The sequence below is a fragment of the Budorcas taxicolor genome, chromosome 1, assembly GCF_023091745.1.
Source record: "Budorcas taxicolor isolate Tak-1 chromosome 1, Takin1.1, whole genome shotgun sequence".
Taxonomy (NCBI): Eukaryota; Metazoa; Chordata; class Mammalia; order Artiodactyla; family Bovidae; genus Budorcas; species Budorcas taxicolor.
This window is the reverse complement of record NC_068910.1, coordinates 186446262-186471979: the sequence shown is the minus strand read 5'-3', so window position 1 is coordinate 186471979 and position 25718 is coordinate 186446262. Positions and strand designations below refer to the sequence as shown.

General features: G+C 33.8%; 1 protein-coding gene across 1 annotated transcript in view; it reads right to left on the bottom strand.

Moving 5' to 3' along the window:
• The window catches only part of PLOD2 (procollagen-lysine,2-oxoglutarate 5-dioxygenase 2), a 118204-nt gene that overhangs the window by 1261 nt on the left and 91225 nt on the right, over window positions 1-25718 (bottom strand). Inside the window, exons 8-19 of the mRNA XM_052638598.1 lie at window positions 23873-23974; window positions 20477-20602; window positions 18233-18354; window positions 14349-14453; window positions 10643-10768; window positions 7878-8019; window positions 6689-6751; window positions 5580-5693; window positions 2869-2934; window positions 1751-1855; window positions 419-565; window positions 185-310 (exon numbers count right to left, since the gene is read on the bottom strand). Of these exons, the coding sequence (XP_052494558.1) occupies window positions 185-310; window positions 419-565; window positions 1751-1855; window positions 2869-2934; window positions 5580-5693; window positions 6689-6751; window positions 7878-8019; window positions 10643-10768; window positions 14349-14453; window positions 18233-18354; window positions 20477-20602; window positions 23873-23974 (1344 nt within the window). The remainder of the gene's footprint in view (window positions 1-184; window positions 311-418; window positions 566-1750; window positions 1856-2868; window positions 2935-5579; window positions 5694-6688; window positions 6752-7877; window positions 8020-10642; window positions 10769-14348; window positions 14454-18232; window positions 18355-20476; window positions 20603-23872; window positions 23975-25718) is intronic.

Sequence of the window (25718 nt, the reverse complement as noted above, 5' to 3'; positions counted from 1 at the left end):
TCAACTGATTGTATTTCATTTTTAATGAGTGATAAAATTCAAATGATGCTATCTAAGCAGAATCTAAAAAAAAAAAAAAGATAAGGCAAAGGCCATTTCATACGTGCTGCAATTCATGGGGTCACAAAGAGTCGGACACGACTGAGTGACTGAACTGAACTGAATATAGAAAAACCATAATTACCTGAAAATCTTCTCCCACATTATTGAGTGCAATGTTGATGGTAAATGTAGAAGCATCATGATGAGGGCGAAGGGAGCGCTGTCTTTCAGGGGAGTATTTTACTACAAAATTCAAGAGTGCAAATCCCTAAAAAAAGCAAAGTAAACTAATGGATTTGCTCGTCAATAAAAACATAAAATAGCACATTTGTGTAAAAACTGGTAGGAGTAGGTAGCATGGTGGGAGGATAACTACCTTAGTATAATAGCCTGCAAAGACTTTCAGTGTGACCGGTGCAATAAACTCCCGGATAAAATGAAGCCATACATTCTCCAGACCAATTTGCTTCATGTGGATATCATCAGTTGGAACATTTTCATAGCCACCAGATATACGGCTATCCTGGAAAGAGCATTCATGACATCATAAAGTGTGGTCCATGTGCAATTCACACTCACTTTGTCTTGGAAATTTTTTCAACCACAAGATCATAATAGACAATAAAAATAACAGTTCAATTATGGTGTACCATCTGCTTTAACCACAAGACTATCAAAATAACTTAGATAACACAGCTTTGCAAATGTATCAGTGATGAAACAAAGTATTACAGAGTAAGTAGAGTGCTTTCATATTTATTTAACAGATATGTGAGGTCTAACAAGAAAATAAATACAATTGATCACCAAAGCCTTTCCATGTCCCCTTAAAAATGAATTTTTTGTTTTTTGTTTTACAGTGACCCTTCAGGAAGTCTTAGCTGTTTGATGGGCATAGATTTTGTTTGTCTGCACCTTGGATTACTACCTGTCACTGCAAATAAACATTACCTTCCAATCTCCTCACTTCTATCTTGTGGCCCCCAAATTCCTTCCATGATTGCTTTTCATTTCCCTACAACCTGCCAACTTCAAGTTATTCCTCATACTTCAAACTTCTGCCTTCCTGATCAGCTGACTAGGTGGGTATATATTTGAGCAGAGGCATTAATATTCCAGAGTATTCCACTAAAATTCCTTGGTACTATAAAGAAGCTGGCATTTGTGGGTTCTCAGAGGAAAAGAAATACATTGAACCACCAACAGTAATGCCTCCTGCCAAGTCTTTGAATGTAAATACAATACTGAATTACACCAAAGGCATTCAAACAGATTCCTCCTTCCTATGTTTACACACAAAAAAATAGCTTTGGCAGTGAACCAGATAAACTTTGTTTTGGTATTTTCACTATACCTCACTGTGAAAACACAGAGAATTTAAAAAAAAAAAGGCCTTAGAGAAGAGCAATATCACACAATAGGCCTATATGACCTTACCATCCCCAGTCAGAGGACACAGACCCTGAAGGATCACTCAGTGTACCCGGAGATGAAATTGAGGCCCAGATAGACTAAATGTTAAAAAACGATTGGCAGAATTAGATGAAAAACATAGTTCTCTTGACAGTCTTGGCTAGCCCCTTCATTGAGGTCTAGGACTAAGAGATGTAAGACAAAAAGGACAAACCTCCTCCACTTTCTCTAAATACCGATACTCCTCCTTGCCCCACATATACATTTTAGTTCTTAATGTAAAATGACAACTTACATGATGTTTCCCACCAGACCACTGGCCATAATGCTCCATTTCTTCCACCAATTCATCACAGGCTTTTTCAGAAAATATAGGAAACCAAAAAACATCTGGACAAGGCTACATATAAAACATGACACCACCATTAAGACAGTAACATTTTGTGTCTTTTTATTTACAAATGTCATTTCAAAAGTAATATTCAGTATTTATCTCACTTAGATGTCTTTTTAAGAAGTTTGCCCAACAATACTGACACTACTGTTACAAACAATAGATTTTTAAAAAACAATTTCTAAGACTATTTTTTTGCATTTTAACCTCTATGAAATCAAGATGTGTTCTTAGACTCACAGTTGGCTAGGCAGCCACTGTGATATAGCTGCTAATGACACAGGGATCTGGTCAGATATTGATTCTGTTCTCAACATGTGTGCATGTATGCATCTGTATGTGTGCAAATGCATATACACATTTAGTTGGTGTTACATTTGTTAATCTGCCTTTTGAGACATCTTTTTAAATGATACATTATGATTTGTCATTGAAATGAAATGTTATGTATACAGTGTCCTATGACATACAACACCTTTGCCTCAGTAAATCTAACATAGCTCTTTCAATGTGCATCATAGTTTAATTGGCAGTAATTTTTTTCCTTTCTCACAGTGAACAAAATAACAGCATCTCAGAATTAAAGGCCCTTTACATTCTCTGAAATAAGGTATTAGTAATAATTTGGAACATTAATCTAAAACAGAGTTCATTTTTGAAAGGAACCTCTTTGAGAAGTGATGTTTGGAGTCCAATTTCTCCAAAGATTAAATTTCACTGAAAGAGGCTTACACCAGAGATCTGTCAAAAATTTATTTCTGAAACGGTTATGACATTTGAGTATGCTAAAAAAAAAACAGCATGACCTTAATATTACTGCTAATTTTCATTTTTCTACATGTTAAACTATATGACCTTCAAGGCTGTAAAATTGGTAATTAAGTCACATGAACTTTACCTAAAGGACAGTTTCTCTACTTTCACAACATCCTCTGCTAGAGAATATTACGTTAATAATATTCCCTACTAGAAAGTATAACAAAAATGCTCTATATATCATAGTAATTTCCAATACAAACCTGTTCAACTATATTTTCAGTGAAAATCTTTGCGTAATCTCGGTTTATATACTTTTCCTTCCAGTCCTATGGAGAAAAAAAAAAAAAATGATTGCTCAGATTAAAGCAAAAACCTTTCCACGAATACTTTTAAGGAAAATATAAAGTATATGCACTTTAGAAACTGCTCAAGCAATTTATAAATGACTATGTGTAGTAGACAAAATAGAAACTTTCAGAAACTAGAGTTTATGTTTTCTAAACTGCCTGATTTTTTTGTATGTTTAAAACATTCTGTGAAATGCAAAGTTTTTGTTTATGCAGATTTATAACTCTATTTTAAATTCTGAGTAATCTTATAGTGTCTATATTTGTATGCTATATTCTATGGATATACATGAGTTGTGCGTGCTTAGTCCCTCAGTCATGTCCGACTGTAGCCCACCAGGCTCCTCTGTCCATGGGGATTCTCCAGGTAAGGATAATGGACTGGGCTGCCATGTCCTCCTCCAGGACAGTTATACATAGGCGTAGGCAAATATGTGTTTTTAAAAGTGAAAGATAGGGAAAATAATTCTAGCAACAAACATTAGTAGAAATTAGCAAATTAATCAACTTGGCCTTGCTTATATACTTTTATAGTGAATTACTCTAAAATAATTTTTATTTTTTTTAAATATATTCAATGTATTTTCACTTTAGCTTTAGATTAGTATCAAAGAATGCTCAATGGGGTTACTAACATTATCATAACTTTTAGTTAACTGAAATTAAGGTTTAAGACCATGTATTGAAAAATAGATCCTCTTCATATTAACTCATGAACCTGAATCTTCTCTTAACCCAATCACTGACACACCAATCACACACTAAGACACAATTTTTGTCAATATCAACTAAGGAATCTTTTTCCTGGGTTAAGTGTTTTACTTAAAAACCCAATACTTAAAGGGTATATCTTAAAATAAGATTCAATATCCATAATGATCTTTTCTTAAATATATTTAGACTGTTTAACAAAATTCTTAGTGTTCTCTTTGCAAAGTACAAACAGTAAGCCAGTAGGGAAAAACTGAGGTTAAGGACTCAAAATAATTTCAATCAAAATATGTTTCAAAAAATATTTGTCTGAAATATATCTTTTGAGGCCACATTTAAAAAGGGTCCTGATAATTTATTTGCCATTCTTAGTTTTACATTTCTCTGCTTATATGTAACTCAGATATTTTTAGATATGGAAGAACCAAAATTATCTTCAAATTCTTTAACAAAATTAATTTATACATAGTATGTCACTATAAGGATCAAATTACTCATTATCCCCTTTAATTGGTTCTCTGATTCCAAAATCTGGGGGGAAATTAAAAGTAAATAATCATACATAACATTTCAGAATCTTTAAAGATTTTTTTTTCTTTTTTTTTTTCAGAATCTTTAAAGATTTTTAAGTATTCTTTCTTGGCATCATTATAGATTTTTGAAGTTAAAGAAACAAGACTCTAAGATTTTACATTAAAGCATTAATATTAACTTTTTATTTTAGACTGTTTTCAAATATCATTGAATAAACTGACTTTATTAATTTCTTAGTAGTTCTGATAATGGGGTAATATTAAATACTTTGCTATGGGATATCCTTCATGAGACATATCAGTCAAGTTAATTTACCAAAACTAGAACAAAGCCATGGAAAGAAAACCAGTTCCAGTTTCTGATATATTCTTTGCATACTCTCCAAAGATTTAAAATCTCACACAAATATCTACATTTCAGGATATAATTGGGACATTTTTTTCAGGAAGCTAGTATTAGCCAAGAAATCAAATAATTGTATCTCTCAAAATACCAAGAGTTCTAGTACAAAAGTAAAATAGGTAATTCCATCCTCAACATTTTAAAAAAGAGCCCCTTTCAATTCTCCTGTGAAAGATGGAGATACGCTGCTAAAGTGAAACAGAAGTACTTTTAAGACAAATAAAAAAGTCAAAAGATATTCTTTTTCCAACAATAGAGTTTTAGAGACCATTAAATTTACTATTCCCCAAAGTCAACACTTCTACAAAGAAAAAGACATCTCTCATCAGGTGGACTGAGTCTTCGTAATTTAAAACTTGACTACTAGCAAGGAAAAAAAGCATAGATTTTAGAGAGTATTTTCCCTTCAATAAATGTGCCATCTTGCCTAAAGAAAACCAATTAAGACAAAAAGGAATTAATTCTTGCATGATTCAAAAATTATAGAAAGGAAATAATTTTGGACATAGTTTCCTCAACTGAAGATTTTCTCTATATGCTGATTCAACTTTGCAGTTTTCTCTAGCTATCTTTACAGTATATTCACAGAATTTTTACTTTATTTTAAAATGCATTTTCTCAAACTAAGTTCTTATATTTTCTTTCTGAAAGTCAAAATGTAATATTGTCATACATGAGCTACTCATAAACATTTTCTTCCGAAATTGAGATTGAAAATTTATTGGTGTCTTGAAATACATATAACAGAAATATTAGGAGAAATCAAAGAAACTGATAATTCCCTTATTCAAACTTAATATGCCTTTAAAAAGAAAGTTCTTAGCCAAGAAATACAATAAATAGGTCTGTGATTACATAATTAAAAATACTTCTTTAAAGTCTCTTGCTATATTTCTGTATTATTAACCTAATTGATTTATATCCATTTAGAGTTACAAAAAATAAGTAATAAATGAAGTTGAGCATGAAATACATACCACAGGATTTTCAAAAATCTGCCAGAGGTCATTGTTAAAATGGGAAATATTGTAATTAGCAGTTGATAATAGTCTTCCAAATTCATGTCTATTAGAAATGTACATAAACACACCCTATATGCCAAAAAATAATAGTATTAATAATATTGAAGGAAAATATAATAAAATAAGTTTAACCACAGGAAAAATTTTACAAGAGATATAAATTTCAACTTTTATCTCTTATTCAGGAACATGCATTTTTATTTTTCATATAAAACATGCATAATTTAAAATAAAAGTAGAATTTAATTAATTATGAATTCAGACACCACACAAAACTAATTGATAGCACTGACACTCAACTGAAAAAAAGAAGAGGAAGAAGGACTGTTTTTGTCCCTTTCTCACTGGTCCTAGATGTAGACATCAGGGAAAAAGAATTCCTGTTTGAAAGCAGAAATATTTTTTAGATGCCAAAGTGCAATTAATTGTACCTCTTTTGGCTTCTTTTCCTTTCAAAGCAGATATCACATTTTTAAACAAAAATTCAAATGTCAATATTTTATCAGTCTATTTCATACTTTTATATTTTGATGTTTAAAGACTGAACACAGAAATTACTCCTGCATTAAGAGGCAACTAAAGAAAATCAGTTTCTCATCCTTGCCCCAAACCTAATAAATATGGCAAACACCATTAAGGTAGGGTTGTTTCTTTTTGTACCTGTTTTAATGGTAAAAGAGTTAGTTATTAATAAAAAGAAAATTAGCGAAGAGGAATCAAATCTCATTTAATCAGGATGTACTTTATACATACTCCTACCTCTTCTCTCCTTAAAAAAAAACAAAAAACTGGAGAAACTAGTGAAAGTGATTTGTATTTAACTTTTCCATCTGTCACCCATAAAATGCAAATCAGCCCGAAGAACTAAGAGTTGAATATCACACATGCCTACCCCCAACACACAAAATACACGCTCACATATACAAATTCAAAACCAGTGAATACCAACAGTTTACACCAAGCTAAATGAAAAGAAGACTCTTGAAGAAACTTTACTTTAGGCAATATACAGTATCTAGTATTTAAAGTAAATAAACAAAAATAAAAGTAAATAAAAATAACACCTTTGGGGGGCTGAGCATTTGGAATGTTTCCGGAGTAGGGGAGTCTTTTTCCCTTTGTAAAGTCTAAAATGAAGAGAAGGATTGGGTAAGTTGACCTGCACATCCACTCTCTCGGGTATTCTTAGGTAAATAAAAATAGCAGCCCTTGAGAAAAAGCTGACATTCTGAAATGTCCTTCACAGACAACATGCAGAACAAGCAAAGCTTACAGTGCACATAAAGAAACAACTCCAGCCCTTTTTTTGTTTTTTCTGTTGGTCAAACATAAATCCAAGCTCATTCCTTAGTAACAGAGTTTTCATTAGACAAAGAAAAAAAAAAAGTGTAAGAGAGGCCATTCCAGGGTGCGCTGTTGAGTCAAATTAGCCAAACATGAGCACAAATTACAATCACAAGTACTGAGTATACTCAGTGCAACAATGGACAAAAGTTTGTAGGAAAAACAAACATATTCAAGTAAAACATGCCTTACTAGACTAGAAAAAAGTACTTGCCAACTTTCCTGATTTTTCCATAAACATATTTGCTTATACAAATTTGAATAAAATAACCCAATCATTTCTAAAACATAAAACCATATAAGTATGTTTTAAGACACACTTATACATTTTGAAAAAAAAAATTCTACAATCACTTCAAGTTTTATAATGAAAATATATTATAGACTAGCGATGTATCAATTTTTTACATAAACAGACTACATATTTTAATCCTTCTCCCAGTTTAGTGTAAGGAATCTATTTTCTCAAAGTATGGGATTAATAATGACAGAGAAATATTGGATATTGACTTTAGGACAAGAGTGTTTTTCTTAAATATGTAAATCATCATTTCACCCAGGCTTCATCTATTAAGTTTAATTAGGTCAGATTTTTAAGTATAGAATTTCAAATTAAAAACAAATTCTTAAAAATGCAAAGTTGATTTGTAACCAATCTATCCTTACGATTTAATATCTTATTGTTGCCTGTGAGTTAGCCTAAGCCAAACTTTTTTCCAGTTGTTTCTGCAGGTGTTGCACAGGCAAATTATTCTCCATAATCACTCCCAATATTTTAATGCAGAACCAAAAAAATTGGCTAGTACTTACAAATTAGAAAGAAAAGGGCATCAAAACAAATGACACATCAACTGGTAAAGCAAGCCATCTTACAGAGACATTCAAGCAAGCCATCATCATATTCCCTACCATTTCTCTAGCATTTCGGCAAAGAGCCATATCAGGATCCAGTTTATCACGAACAAAATAGTTCCTTTCATTCATCTCTGATCGGAGGGTCTTTCCTTTAATTAAGTACACGTTAGCCATGTATGGGACATTCCATATCCCTCTGAAAGTAAAGATAAGACATTCCAAAATACCACAAATACAAAATATTTAAAGTTTTATTTTTATGGTTTTAAAATAAATGCCTTGTATGTTTAAAGTTTTGCATATATAAACTATGGAGTCAAGTTACACACAGATACAAACACATTTCATGATATATCTGACATATGTACACACACATATACATGAGAGCATTTGGTAAACACTACATGAGTGAGTGAGTGAAAGTCGCTCAGTCGTGTCCGGCTCTTTGTGACCCCATGGACAGTACAGTCCATGAAATTCTCCACTCTTCTCAGAGTGGGTAGCCTTTCCCTTCTCCAGGGGATCTTCCCAACCCAGGGATCAAGCCTAGGCCTCCTGCATTGCAGGCAGACTCTTTACCAGCTGAGCCACAAGGGAAGTCCAAGAATACTGGAGTAGATAGCCTATCCCTTCTCCAGAGGATTCTTCCCAACCCAGATTATGAGCTATATCAGTTATCTCCCTATAAACTTCATTTTAAAGTTGATATGTTTGGCATTTTAGCTGTCATCCCTCACTTTGTTGATCAGTTAGAGTACAATATCCTGATGGGCATTTATGATTAAGCACTTCAATAGCAAAAACATCACATCCAGCTCACACTGGCTTCCCAGAGCACTGAGCTTCCCTTCCCAAATCTACACTCAGTGACCACATTGGAAGCTTGAAATCAGCCATAGTAGATGTATTCAGAAGACAAAGATGGGCAAAACTACAAACCAGGGCATCTTCAACCCCAAGAATCAGTTATTAGATATTTACCAGCACACCACTGAACATAGCCTAAAATTCTCTTAAAAATTCAGTCTTTTGAAAGTCATTAGAAAGAAAAGAAAGAAGAAAGTGAAGTCGCTCAGTCGTGTCCAACTCTTTGCAACCCCATGGACTGTAGCCTGCCAGGCTCTTCTCTCCATGGCATTCTCCAGGCAGGAATACTGGAGTGGGTTGCCATTTCCTTCTCCAGGAGATCTTCCCAACCTAGGGATTGAACCCGGGTCTCCCGCATTGCAGGCAGATGCTTTAACCTGTCATTAAGCTATCTCAATTATCTGTAGAAAAAGGAAGATATAAACATAGCTTGAAGTACACAAGTGATGGAAGACACTGTTTATTTCATCTTTCTTTCTTTCCCACACTTGTCTGCTTACTCTGAACATGACTCATTTTCTAAAAACAACAAAACAGAGGTTTCACTTGAAGGGATATGTTTTGCTTTCACAGAACAGAAAGGGAAAATCCTGACCAAGGAAACGTAGTCAGAGATTGAAAGCAATATATATACTATCATTTTGTCTTACTAGAGGAGCTTCAGAGGAAATGTTCAATCAAAAATAAATAGTATGCCCACTGAATTCATAAATTTATCATTGGTATGGTAAAGAGTAGACTGTTTCATACACACACACACACACACACACACACACACGTTATAAGATGTCATTCTTTCATGCATCTCTTATATATAAGGTACATTCTTCTATTAACTAAATCAAAAGCCTCTACTTTATTCTTTTCCTTTAGACAATGACAGGAAGTTGAGCTAAAACAGCTTAAATGAAATAAGTGTTTTCTATTTCTGTGAAGCCTTATTTCTGCCACACCCACAGACAACATTAGGCATATGGTCTATACAAATCATCCCAGAAACTATTAAAGTACTTTGAAACAACAGAATATGATTTTAGTAGTATTTTCTCAGCTATCATGCTTCTTAACTGTAGCTAACAAAAGACTTTATCACATTTGTATCATTCAAATTAACTATTACTGTTCTCATGCCTATTATAATTTTCACAAGCAAAACATCTCTTCACAACTCAACTTTTCAACAAAAACTGTATGGTTTTTTTTTAAATGTTAACCCTCTTTAATTGAGCTGATATATCTGAGAAATTAGGCAAAGCACTTAATATCTCAGTCACTCTGGTTCAAGTCAGCTGCTTGAACAAAAGGATGGCATTCTTCTCTGTTTTAACCTTAGCAAAAAGCTAATTCAAATGTGATCATCCTTTAGTTTAAAAAAAATCAACTTCTGTGTCTGAAATAAGTATAAATAATGCACATACTTGTTAGCAAGTATATTCTTTTTAGACTCTAGAAAATGGAAATCATACGGAGAAGAAACTTCTCTTTAAAGCAGAATACCAGCTATATCAAACAGAAATTCTTCGAAAGGAAATGATGGAAGGTTTAGTTGTTGGTGTTTTTGTTGACTCATTTATAAATTTTATAAGCTATCAAACAACGTTCATCCTGGCCACTAAATAAACTAGCTAAATGAAATTCCCTTTCCAAACTTTAAAGAATATTACTCTTCTAACAACTATAAGATGACTACCCATGGTAATCATACACTATCTTTTAGTCTTTACCACAACTGAGAGTGTGTGCTTTTGAAGATTTACAACATTAAGAACAATTTTTAAAATATTAGTTTTATACTAGTATTGCAGGATCACAAGTGGTCTCCAGGGTCTTCACATTTCCATTTAACATAAAGGAAAGAGATTAAAAAATGTTTGAAAACTCAATATAATATTATAAAATCATATCTTTACATAAAGATATTTCACATGACAAGATCAAATCAAGTAACTTACACTCTATTCCCTTGAACAATATCCACATAATCTTCAGATCGAGCATAGTATCCATCAGGACTCAAGGCCCCCCAGAAGTTGGACCACAGTTTTCCATGACGAGTTACAAGAGGAGCAATGATCTTCCTGAGGAGAGAGAAACAAATTCAGGTGATTATCCATTTTTTAACTGCCACAAAATTATGTGTTTGGGGCTTAACATGACACAGAAAACAATAAACTTTATTTAACACATACGCAATTAGTCCAAAAACCTAAAATAAGATAGAGAGGAATTTCCTCCCTTCACTTTTGCTTAAACAAGTACATTGCTGATTTTCAATCATGCTTGGTAAAAAGACTACTGAAAAAGAAAAAGTAATTGAAAATGTGAATGAAACTATAAAAATAATTTTTAAAAGGACCATACTTACATCCAATAAAAGTATAACTACCTTAATCATTTATTTTAAATATTTCAAAAATTATATTCAATGAAATCAAATACTTTCATTGTTATTAGGCAGACATAACAGTCCCTAGTACATTAAGGTATCTCATAAATATTTGTTGAATAAAAAAATTTATGAAGATGGGCTGAGATATTTGTAAACAGGCCAGTTTTCCTAAAGTTGAGTCCTGCCTGAATTACTTTAAAGAATGCTGCAATTTTTTTTTTTAACTTTTATAACGGGTTGTGCTAGCCCTGGCAACATTGAACATTTTTCTGGTTTTTGACTCCCTTAGAAAACAAAATAGAATAGCACTGTCTCACTATTTCCCAGGAAAGAATTCCCTTTGAGACAAGTATGTGTTACAAATTCAAAACATGTCAGATTTCTTCTTAAAGAAATCTAATTTATAATGCATCAGCATTTTTCAAAGGAAGTAACAAATTCTGAAATTCCACTAGAATTAACTTAAAAATGAACTAAATTGTAGTAGTGTCACACAATTTTGAAGAAAATCTCACACAGCTCCTCCAAGAGGAAGGCAATAGACCAACTATCTCCACAAAAAAACCATTTCACAACACTCTAATCTTGTGAAGACCAGGTGTGTCGTTCCTTTACCTACGTAAAAGTAACACAGAGTCTACAAATACACTTTATTAAAAAGTTTGTAGTTTATTTTTCCTGGTTCCTATTAGAATAAAATGTTAACCAGATATATCTATAATCTGCTTTGCTGGAATACCCAAAACACTGGAAATAAAAACATAAATTAGGATCTACATATTATGTTAATTTAAGGAATGGTCATAAGCAACAGTTAGAACTGGACATGGAACAACAGACTGGTTCAAAATAGGAAAAGGAGTACGTCAAGACTGTATATTGTCACCCTGCTTACTTAACTTACATGCAGAGTACATCATGAGAAACACTGCGCTGGAAGAAGCACAGGCTGGAATCAAGATTGCCGGGAGAAATAGCAATAACCTCAGATATGCAGATGACACCATCCTTATGGCAGAAAGTGAAGAGGATCTAAGAAGCCTCTTGATGAAAGTGAAAGAGGAGAGTGAAAAAGTTGGCTTAAAGCTCCACATTCAGAAAATGAAGATCATGGCATCTGGTCCCATCACTTCATGGGAAATAGATGAGGAAACAGTGGAAACAGTGTCAGACTTTATTTGGGGGGGCTCCAAAATCACTGCAGATGGCGATTGCAGCCACAAAATTAAAAGACACTTACTCCTTGGAAGGAAAGTTATGACCAACCTAGATAGCATATTCAAAAGCAGAGACATTACTTTGCCAACAAAGGTCCATCTAGTCAAGGCTATGGTTTTTCCAGTGGTCATGTATGGATGTCAGAGTTGGATTGTGAAGAAAGCTGAGCACCGAAGAATTGATGCTTTTGAACTGTGGTGTTGGAGAAGTCTTGAGAGTCCCTTGGACTGCAAGGAGATCCAACCAGTCCATTCTGAAGGAGATCAGCTCTGGATATTCTTTGGAGAGAATGATGCTAAAGCTGAAACTCCAGTACTTTGGCCACCTCATGCGAAGAGTTGACTCATTGGAAAAGACTCTGATGCTGGGAGGGATTGGGGACAGGAGGAAAAGGGGACAACAGAGGATGTGATGACTGGATGGCATTGCCGACTCGATGGACTTGAGTTTGAGTGAACTCCGGGAGTTGGTGACGGCCAGGGAGGCCTGGTGTGCTGCGATTCATGGCGTCGCAGAGAGTCAGACACGACTGAGCGACTAAACTGAACTGAACTAAACTGAAGGAATGATAGTTCAAGATAACTAATCAGATCAAACACTTAATAGAAAGAAATCTTAATTACAATCTTAGCTGCCTGAAAGAGCTGGGCAACGAGACAATGAAAGTGAAAATCCATCTGCTGTGTGCCTCAGTGTTTTTGAGTATAGAATTCTAAGATTAATACTGAGCAGCCTTAGATTTTGAATAACTGAATTCTCAAATTGACAAATTATACATAGGATGGGTTAATAGAGGACAGTAGACATCTTACATTCAAAACAGCAATTTTAACATTTCTCTGCTAACCATTCTATTTGTTAAGAAAAATAATTGTGTTAATATTTGTGAACATACATAGATTAATACCTGGCACTTAAGCACTCATTAAAGGTGGGTTATTAGTGGAAATATTAATACTAGTAACACTATTACTGGGCTTCCCTGGTGATTCAGATGGTAAAGAATCCACCTGCAGTGCAGGAGACCCAGTTCAATTCTGGTCAGGAAGATTCTTTGGAGAAGAGAATAGCTACCCACTCCAGTATTCTTAGTTGGAGAATCCGATAGACAGAGGAGCCTGGCAGGCTATATATAGTCCATGGGGCTGTGAAGAATCAGACATCACTGAGAGACTAACACCTTCACTTTTTTTTTCACTTTGAATACTAGTGTTAGCAGTAATAAATAAAATAAACATTAAATCACTATAAGCCGGCATGCTGCTGCTGCTAAGTCACTTCAGTTGTGTCCAACTCTGTGCAACCCCAGAGATGGCAGCCCACCAGGCTCCGCCATCCCTGGGATTCTCCAGGCAAGAACACTGGAGTGTGTTGCCATTTCCTTCTCCAATGCATGAAACTGATAAGTAAAAGTGAAGTCACTCAGTCATGTCCGACTCTTCGCGACCCCATGGACTGCAGCCTACCAGGGTCCTCCATCCATGGGATTTTCCAGGCAAGAGTACTGGAGTGGGTTGCCATTGCTGGTATAGATGGTGCCATTTTCTCACTTCAATTTGGCTAAATAAAAACAGGTACTGCCTAATGATAATTAGTTCAGGACTAAATAAAATCACAGATCAGTCTGTGGAGTAATGTGCACCTCTGAAATTTCTTTCAAATTCTAAGAACTTTCAACTCTGCTTGTAATAACTTTTTAGGTCTGAAGTTTTATGAAATTCTATTTTAAAAATATCTTTAGAAAATAAAGCAATTCCATATGTTACAGATAGATCACAATTTCATCTAGTTTAAAAAAATAGGCCAAATATAGGTAATAAACATTACATTTGTGATTGTAAAATACTTAATACATCTAAATTTTCATTGGGTTATTTTCTATTTGACTTCTCTAAAAAATACAAATTATTAGAATTGAAAGTTGTAGAAAATAACCTCTTGTGAGTTTTCTCAGTTTGCTAAACACAGATAAGTAATTACAGCATGTCCACATAGATGCAAAAAATAATTATAATTTCCAAAATAAATTGACATTGAATCATATATAGTACCTGTTTTGTTCAATCAAAATTTTCAAAGTCCTTGGATTTGTCAAAACAACATCTGCATCGACACTAAAGTAATATTCACAGTTTTCATCCTGACGGCAAAAATCCCTGTTGTTGAAAAAGTAATAAAATAAGCATTAAAATAAACCAAATATTTGAAAATATTGGTTGAAAAATGTTAACATAAATCTCATGTAAAATAAGGTTTTTCTAAAATACTTTTCTAATCAAAATAGTAAGACAATATCCAAAAGGGTAAATATTACTTTAAATTTCAAAATGGTCAGGTGATCAACACAGATGTTCATTGATAGAGCAACACTAAAAATTTTAGAGCAAGTGAATATTTTTGAAATATATTTTCAAGCCATGAAATACTTTAAACTGTAAAGCAGCAGGTCAAATGGGCAATTTATAGTTCAGCATTTAGTCCTCTTTAAAAGGCAAACATATTTTATATTAATGTTTTTGTCAACAGAATTTTTCACAAATCAAAATATTTTCTACACACACACACATACTCACAGAGCAAAATTCTGTATATTTACAATTTAGTTTAAGTGAAATCTTGGAGGTACAGGTGTATAACTCTTAAGGAATTAATACTTTTTAAACTTGATTTACATGGAATTCTTTCTAAGATAGTCACTGCCCTGCTCCTTATATGGGGACATGGATTATGATGTATGCTGTTCCTGGTACAGTCTGGAGCGTTATCACAGGAACACAAAGGAATGAACTACTTGTGATATATGACATGCTTCCAAGTATTGTGGTTTCTGCATCTGGGGTTCTTTCTGAGCTCTGCTCTGTCACTGCTTATTCAAGTTATCATTTTCTGCTATTGACAGTATTTATCTTCATAACACAGTTGTTTCTAAGCAACTGTCAAACAGGATACCAGATAGGAAGACTGTTAAAATTGTTCAAAAAAAAATTAGAGGAAATTATTTTAAAATACTCTTAACTATGTATGGTGACAGATGGTAACTAGGCATTGTGGTGATTATTTCACAACATATACAAATATTAAAGCATTATGTTGCACACCTGAGACAAATATTATATGTGAGTGACTGCAGCCATGAAATTAAAAGACACTTACTCCTTGGAAGAAAAGTTATGACCAACCTAGATAGCATATTCAAAAGCAGAGACATTACTTTGCCAACTAAGGTCCATCTAGTCAAGGCTATGGTTTTTCCTGTGGGCAGGTATGGATGTGAGAGTTGGACTGTGAAGAAAGCTAAGCACCAAAGAATTGATGCCTTTGAACTATGGTGTTGGAGAAGACTCTTGAGAGTCCCTTGGACTCCAAAGAGATCCAACCAGTCCATTCTGAAGGAGATCAGCCCTGGGATTTCTTTGGAGGGAATGATGCTGAAGCTGAAGCTCCAGTACTTTGGCCACCTCATGCGAAGAGTTGACTCATTGGAAAAGACTCTGATGCTGGGAGGGATTGGGGACAGGAGGAGAAGGGGACAACAGAGGATGAGATGGCTGGATGGCATCAACCGACTCGATGGACATGAGTGTGAGTGAACTCAGGGAGCTGGTGATGGCCAGGGAGTCCTGGCGTGCTGCGATTCATGGGGTCGCAAACAGTCAGACACGACTGAGTGACTAAACCAAACTAAACTGATACTCAACATAAAATAATAAACTAAAAAATTTTTTTTAAAAAGCAGCCCAGATTATCTTGGATAAAAATTGAAACATTTATACTACATGATTTCAAGATGAATATAAATTCTTAGCAATAAAGTGTGGCATTCATCTTAGAGCAACAGGACAGAATGGAGAGTTCCCAACCACACATAAATACTCAGTCACCTAATTTAGGACCAAGGCCAAGTCAATTAAGTAGGAAAAGAAAAGCCTTAATTTAAAAAGGAATGGGGCTCTGTAACAACCTAGTGGGGTGAGATAGGGAGAGAGATGGGAGGAAGGTTCAGAGGGAGGGCACTTATGTGTATCTATGGCTGATTCATGTTGATATTTGGTAGAACACAATAAAATTTTGTAAATCAACTATCCTTCAATTAAAAAATAAATAATTTTTTAAAAAGAAATAAAAGGAGTGTTGAAACAACTGGGATTTCATTCACAAAGTATAAAATTTGACCCCTACTTCACTCAAAACACAAAAATGTATTCAAGATGAGTTGCAGATTGAAACATCTTCGCCATAAATGATAAAATAATAACGCTTATGAAAGAAAAATTTCAAAGAATGGATTCATGACATCAGAATAAGATTTCTTAAATAGAAAATAAATATCAAAGCATAAAAAAATGAAACAGAATTTTATTAAGATTAAAACTTCTTCTCATTAAAAGGTAATTCTTAAAAAGCCAGAGTAAGATATCTTTCCATACCCAGTAGGGTGGCTAAAACAAAAAGATGGGCAATAAATGTTGAGAAACATGTAGAGCAGCTGGAGCTCTACCACCTTGTTGCTATAAGTGTAAAATGTCCATTCATTTTGGACTATTCATCCATTTCTTAAAAAGTTAAACATAATCTATTCTAAACCTGGGCCCTAGTTAGTCCATTCCTTGGTATTTTCCAAATATATTCTAAAGGATATATGTACACACATGCACACACACAAACACATGCACACACACAAAATACATTTTATTCACACTTCTAATAAAGAATCTTCATTAGCAGTCTTTTTCATAATTGCCGGAAACTCTACATAACCCAATGCCTATCAACTGTACAGAATATAAAGCACTTATAATATATTCATATGGAAAAATACTAGTCAGCAATGAAAAAGAATGAACTGCTGATAACTGTAATGACATAAGTAAATTAGAGAACACTGTGCTGAGGCAAAGTCAGACACAACAGCACACACAGAATTTTTTAAATTAGAGAAAACAGGTTCTAAATGTGGACCCAAGGTACTCTCCAATGATTAAGTTACAGAACCCTTAGTATTAACATCAGTTTGATTTTTCCAAGGTCTGTTTTCCTGCCAGTCCTTATATGCCCACAGTAGGCACTGTCTATCACTCTGGGCAGAGCTTCCATAGCACAATACAAGAATATATCCTGCTAAGAAGTGACCATCTCTTACCTTTTAATCAGTAGCTCTCTAAACACTGATGGGCATATTCAACAATCACTGAATAAATAACTGTCTTTACTGCAACCAAAATTTTATAAATAATCTGTCTGAAGTTATTAAAGGGGCTAGACAAAGGAACTAAAGTATTTCCTTTATGGTTATAGTACTATTTAGATCATGCATGCATGCATGCTAAGTCACTTTAGTCATGTCCAACTCTTTGTGACCCCATGGACTATAGCCTACCAGGCTTCTCTGTCCATAGGATTCTCCAGGCAAGAATACTGGAGTGGGTTGCCATTTCTTCCATCAGATCTTCCCAACCCAGGGAATCAAACCCTCATCTCCAAGTGGCTCCTGCATTGCAGGCAGATTCTTTACCACTGAGCTACTGAGGAAGCCCAGGAGGTAACTAAAATATCTGAAACATACATTTCTGTCCCACAAAACCTTCAGCTAATACATATTTAAATCACTGTTACATCAGTCACATGACTCATCTGTCTGAGGATTTAAATATTGAACTGAAGTTCAATTAATAGTTTCATTAAATATATTGACTCTCAGCCATTAAAAGAAAATTGTAAATAATTTTCATGGCCCTTTAGACATAAATACATTCAAACATAGATATAGTTCTAAAGCAGAGGATTGCTCATGTGCGGATACACACATGTACACACACACATGCACACATACACACACATGTGCACATACAGTTGAGACATCCAAGTTTAGGATATTAATTTTGAAGAAAATTTTCTTTAGTAGATACTGGTTGAATTTATATTTGTTAAAACATACATTCCCATGTTTCTGGCTTCAGCTTGACTTAGATTTTCTTCTGGACCTACTATTTTTATAGTAGTGATTTCATGTTTAGCTTTATCAAAAAATACTTTGATGTCCTTTTCATGATAAACTTCCTGTAACATATTTTAAAAATTGAAAATTAGTTTCAAAAAAAAGAAAAGTAGTGAGAGAAAATAAGACAACTGAAGTTTTCATATTGAAGGATAACTTCACATTCAAAATTGTGAACTCCACAATTCACATATTCAGTCAATTACAGACAAAATGATAACTGTATTAAATGCATTACATATATAAATGTCATCTAAATATCACAGGAAGAACCTAAAAAGAGATACATAGGAATTTTTTTAAGATACTTTAAAATTCTTTTAACATCTACTTCTAGACAGACCCTTGCATTAATACTTAAACCGTAAGTGCTATAAAAAATTTCTAACTTGAAAAAAGGCTTGTGGTAGAGAATCTTAGATATGTGTTATAAAATATCCATAAAAATATCTTTTAAACCTAACCCATTAATCTGTTATCATCATTTTTATAAAGTAAATATTACAATGTTATTTTAAGCAGAGAGAAAAATTTATGGTCATATAAAGAGTCATTTTTTAACAAAAAGAAGGGAAAATTAATATGATTTTATTGATAAATATGATGAGAAAATAATCAACATCAAAAGTCATCAAACTAGTATGATTTGACTGTGCTAAAATTTAGAAAAGATTATCTCCATCATTAGAGAACTTCAGAGCTTTTTATTTATCAAATCTCACTAAGTATTTTTGAAAGCTTTTCACAACTCATTAAAATGACATCATACAAAAGCTGCAGAGAGGTAAAATTTTAAATAAAAGAAGATAAAAACTCCTGTTATCAAGGGGTTTTAGGTCCTATGAAAGGAGGAAAAGTGTAAGACACATTCCATAAAAAAACTTTAATATAAGTAATATATTACAATGCACTTTATAAAAAGCAAATGCTCAGTGCATTCACCCTTTAAAACTTATTGAGTTAGTTTTTTCAAATATATTAAATAAAATAGTCTCTGGAAAAGGCAAATGACTAGCTGATATGTACATCAGGAAGAAAGAACAATGTTAAACTAAAAGTATTAAGACAAAAGAGAGAAAAAAAACTATACTTCATGGCTATTGAGTTTCTCCATATGATAATAAATGTCAACAGTTTCAACGTGAAAGAGATAAGTAAATGGAAAAACACTGAGGAAAAATGTCTTTAAGTTTAGACCATATGTGGGAGGTATTTGGGAGGATCTAAACATTTTTTGAAGGAAATGAAAGCCTTTGGGAAAGAGTATGTCCTTGTGTGATTAGTCAAAACAATACTGTATCTGGAAGACATTTCAAGTTCTGATGTTAGGTATTATCACCAAGTGCATGTTGAGCTGCTTCAGTCATCCAACTCTGTGATCCCCTGGTCTGTAGCCTGCCAGGCTCCTCTGTCCATGGGATTCTCTAGACAAAAATACTGGAGTGGGTTGCCATGCCCTTCTCCAGGAGATCTTCCTGACCCAAGGACTGAACCTGCATCTCTTGCAATACAGCCAGATTCTTTACCATCTGAGCCACCAGGGAAACCCAGGTATTATCATTAGCTATGATTTTATGACCAGTTCTACAAAAATAAGCACCAGTACAAACCCAAAGGCAAACGACTATAGACTCTTTGACATCTCTTCATTATATACTAGATTAAATTTATTAAAATAGCTGATAGTCAACCATTTTTGATCTACAAAAAAACTGACAGCTTCATGTGGCTCATCCCAATACTATGATACTAATTACTGGATTTGAAAATACTTAGGTGCTAAAGAGGCAAATAAGTAAGTGTTAGTCACTCAGTCGTGCCAAACTCTGCGAACCCATGGACTGCAGCCCACCAGGCTTCTCTGTCCAGGAGATTTTCCAGGCAAGGTTACTGGAGTGCGTCACCATTTCCTTCTCCAGGGGATCTTCCCAGCTCAGGGACTGAACCTGGGTCTCCTGCTATGCAGGCAGATTCTTTACTGACTGAGCTACAAGGGAAGCCCCCTATAGAGGCAAAGCAGTAATGATTTCAAAACCCCCATCGAATTTCGCAAAGAGTCGGACACAACTGAGTGACTGAACTGAACTGAACTGAAAAAATTTTTAGACATGAACAAATAATAACAAATAGTTTCAACTAAGATCAAAGTTTTCACCTAAAATATTTCATTTTTCAAATACTTACTTTGTTATGAATAAAGAATTTAAGTGCTTTTTTTGGGTAATCCAGTGTCAACAATGTGTTCAGAAATCGAGGTAGGAAAGGGGTTGGTTGCTCAATAAAAACCCCCATTGTTACATTTGGATAGACCTTTGTTTTATGGGAAACATAAAAACAAATTATCATTAGCATGGTTTTACTTTAAATTCTATGCAAATATTAATCAATTCAGCACAAAACACACTATAATATCAGTACAACATAACTTTGATTGCCCAGTGGCAATTCTCTAATACATTTTTGAGGACCCCATCAATGATTTTTACTGAATAACATCTTGACATTATGATTCAGGTTGAAGAGGAAACTCACCACTATATTTATTACAGGGACACTATAATTAAGGTTATTGCCTGCTCTACTATTGAATGTTCCCTTTAAGTAGTCCTAAAAGAAACTTTCTTTAGATATGAATCTATTTTGACAGCTTCACCTCAGAAGCCAAAATGCTAACTGTGCTTCCTTGTTTGATTCTGTGGCTTGGAAACTGAATGGTTAATCTGTGGCTCAAATAAAGTAATCATAGAGATTATTATGAGAAACCTCATTTAGCCTCATTACTAAAATCATGAGACTTTATTTCTATGTTTGAATCTTTAATATCATTTTACTGATAGTTCTTTATTTTGCTTCATTATTATGTTATATATAAGGAAAGCTATTTTGCATCACTAATATATCTATCTTGTATCGATTTTTATATATTTTCTTAATTTCTGTTTGAGTAAGTGTTAGAGGATGGCTTATCTTTCACTCATTGCAGGAACAATTCTGAAATATCTAGTATTAGTCAATCCTTGTGATCAGAAATATTTAGAAAATAGAGGGAAAGTTCCTGGCTTGGAAACTTAAAATGGTTGAGGAATACAGAAACATAAGTAAATAACCATGCAATAGTATTTTTATTGGAACTATGTGAAAGATTTCTTTATAATGCCTTTTTAAATCCATGTCTTGAAGCCTGATTTTAGATTTTTAAATTACAAATTATATACAGATGGGTGAAGGAGATCAAACGGTAAAAAGAAAAGACAAGTAAGTACATCACACTATTAAACAAGAAAAATTTTTAAATAACAAAAACCTTCTAAAAATAAAGATTACAGATTTTTTAAAGTGCCATATATGTTAAGTGCCAAATTAGGCACCTCTCCCCCATCTTTTCACACATCATACCTCATGTATTCCTCTGTCATCTGATAACCTAATATTTGTATGGATTGAAGTACAATTCAAACATGGTTGTATATATCAATTCATTGTATATATTCAGTTACTCAAATATTTATTACTAAGTCCATAAACAAAGACAAACAACTAAAGAAAAAAAATTCTACCTTCTAGGAGTTCTCAATTTAATAGGGAAAATGAGTAAAAACAGGATGACAACTCTCCCTTATCAAATGAAGTGATGCATGTCATTTAAATTTCATAATAACCTTAGAAGTCATTTATTATTCCAAATTTACAATATGAGAAAAAGGAGATTTAGAGCAACTCAGAACACATTAATCAGTAGGTAAAGAGTTAGGCTTCACCATGCTACATCTCCAGTATCAATCTAAGTTCATATTATACACTAATGATAACAACAGTACACCAATGATGATAACAGTTAAGTATTGTTCAAGGCTTAGCATTTCATATATATAATTTATCATATAAAATATCACTATATACATAAAAATATATGTGTAATTTCTTTAAGCCTCCTACCAATCCTCTGAGACAACCATTACCATTTTTACATATAAAGAAACTTACCAACAGCCTACATCTTAGAATATGCTAGCCCTAGACCATAAGACCATAACTACCCATATAATTTTAATTTTATATGCATAATTAATACATAAATAAAATACATAAGAAATTTATTTTTATAATAAAATGGCTTTCCTTTCTAGCAGTCTGTAAGACAAAAATGGCTTGAGAATCAAGTTACTCCTATGTGCAAAAAAATAAAGATAAAAAATTATAATATAAATATTTTTCTGTCTTGGCACCAGAAAGTTTATGTTAACAAGAAACCAAACAGATAAAAAATTTTAACTCCTCCAGAAGACAGCACTCTTTTGAAAAAAGGATCAGAATGAATTTTTAAACATCTTCACGATGCAGCTTCATTCAGAAATTTTCTGGCTTTCTTTCCAGAGAGGAAACATTTAGCTTGTTATTTCAGAGACTGGCCCAAAAAGTCCTAGTTTCAAGTAAAAGAGGGCTCTGTTCAGAAGCTCCTAAATATGAACAAATTACTCTTTATCCTCCCTTTCAGACAGTGATAAAAACAGAAACTACTTAATTCAGGACATTTAGTACTTTACAGTGAGATTATTTTGAATTTGCATGGGTCCAGAAGTCACCAGAACTATATTAAGGGGAATTTTATTTGTGTCTACACTTATCTGGCATGCTGTAGATATTCAACAAAACTATGATAAGTAAAGGAAATAATCAGTCTTAATGATAAAATTATCCTTAGAACCCATTGTTCATACACATAATAGTCTTCCAAATTATAAGAGCCAATTTTTGAAAGAAAAATATTACCACAGGATATCCTAAAACTGCTCTGGTTGATGACAGAAGAAGGATGCATAAAACATTTTATACATAAATAATAATTACTTCCAATTACATGTTTATCTTCAAAGTATAATGGTAAACTATAACTATAATTCTATATGAAATATATGTATAAGTAGCACTATGCCTGGCATATAATATATATGTGGCATCTAGGCAAAACTGCACAGTGGTCAAAATTATAGGGTCTGGTACCAGATTGCCTAAATTCAAATTGCACTTCCAATATTAAAAAAAAAAAAATGCATGCCTTAAGTAAGTTGCTTAAGGTGGAGGTACCTCAGTTTTCTCATCTGTAAACCTCAGTCAAACCTACGGGATTTGCAAAATTAATATGAGTTACTATATATAAAATACTAAAACAGTCCTTAGTTATTTATTATTATTTTTAAATCATCAAATTTGAAAATCAAGCTAATCAACTAATTTTGACAGATAAAATTAGTCAATACAAAACTGAAGCATTATAACCATTATTTTCCTCAATCCTTTGATCAAGTTAAAGACTAAAAACAAGAATTCCCACTCATAGCAAGCTAGCAAATATTAACAACCAAGCCCCTTTTACTGGGGTCAATTGGGGTCAATTATTATCTGGTTTTTCTATAAATATACATATCCAGCAATTTTCTGTCATCAAGTTTTAGATTTATAAATCTATTATCTACAAAATTATCAACACTATAAAATGTGTCATTTTTATTTTACAAACCATTGCAGTTCATGAAAATATACTTTTATTACTACATTTCACCCAGAGTCAATTCCACTCACATCTACTTCAGACAAGTCAATTGTATCCACTTCGCAAAGAGTGCAGCCATTATCTTGTGTCCATGCATTAGGTATATAGTTTCCAAAATAATTCAGGAGGATCTGGAAAAGAAGGAAAACTGCACTATTAACAAAAGTAAGACTTTCCCATCAATGTACTTTCATTCTATAAACCTCTAACTTCAAAGCATGTTTTCTGCTTTAGGTACATCCCCTTAATAATTCTACAAATATTTGTCACCTAGAGATATACAAAGAACAAAGTTCTCTTCAGACTGTGAATCATAAATGAAAGCAAGCTTTGTCTAGAAATGCCAAAAAATGCATTATACATAAAGGTAACATTTCAATATATCAAAAATAAGAAGAGACACCATTAAAGAAATATGTCAAACAATTTAACACAGTTTTAATTGAACTAATGAAGCTTATTAACAAAAATAAAACAAATAAAAGCAGTTCTGTGAATACTAATTTAGTAATAATATAAATATGCTTAAAGGTTCAGTCTAGACATGTACAGAGAATGGGTAAGTGCCAGTGTGACCTCTTACTACCATCACCACACAAAACAAATATTGTATATACTTTATCACCAAAAGGCACTAAGCTCTTCTGGGAAACTATGTACTCACTATAACCCAGGCTTCTGGGCAGTGATTCTGGAATACTGACTTGAGGAAAAGAAAGCCTGTAGATTAAAATAGATCTAGAATAAGTTCTAATTAGAGCCACCCCACAAACCCTATCAATAATAAACTACAGTTGTGGGTGGGAGGTAGAACAAGATGATGGAGTAGGGAGATCTTGGGCTCACCTCTCCCCACACATACACCAAAATTACAACTACATAGAGAGAACCATCTCTGAGAATGACCATAACACTAACAGAAAATATTTTCTATAACTGAAGATAAAAACAAAAAGCAACAGTGAGACAGGTAGGAGCAGACATGCAGTTTAGGCAGAACCCATGCCCACAGTGGAGCAATCCACAAGCAGGAGGGGTATCACAGCCCTAAGGGTTTTCTCCAAAGGGCCAAGGGCCCAAGTCCAACATTGGGCTCCCCATCTTAGAAGACCTGCACCAGGAAGATGAGCCAGTATAATATCTGGCTTTAAAACCAGAGGGGCTTACATGTGGGAGAGCTAGAAGCCTGTAGGAAACTGAGACTGCTCTTAAAGGGTGAAGGCACAGATTCACTCTTTCCAAATCCCAGTGCAGAGGCAGCAGTTAGAAAAGTGCCTGGGTCATACAAAAAGGAAATTCATTTATTAATTTTAGGGCATGTACCTGAGGGGTATGATCTGTTGAAACTTTCTCTGAGTATAAATGAGCTGGCAGATTGTGGCCAGGCCTTACAGCTGGCTGTACTGGGAACCAGCCCCATACACTAGTGCACCCAAAGCAATCGCAACTCAGTGATAACAGGAGTATGCACACAGCCCACACAGAGGACATTTCTGGAGCACCTGGCTCTGGTGATCAGGAGGGGCCACACTACTGAACCCCACAGGAAACCTTCTATACAAAGTCACTCTTTAAAGACCAGGAGATAATAGCTGATCTACCTAATACATAGAAACAGAAAATTACTTTATATGAGGAGACAAAGGAATAATGTTACAAATAATGTTACAAAGAAGACAAAACCTCAGAAAAAGAATTAAATGAAACGGAGCTAAGTTAGAAACTAGAGGGAATCACAGGCAGATTAGATGATGCAGAGGAAAGGATCAGCAATACGGAAGACAGGCTAATAGGAAATCACCCAATCAAAACAGCAAAACAAAAAAAGAATTTTTAAAAATGAGGATAGTTTAAGGAGCCGCTGGGGCACAACAG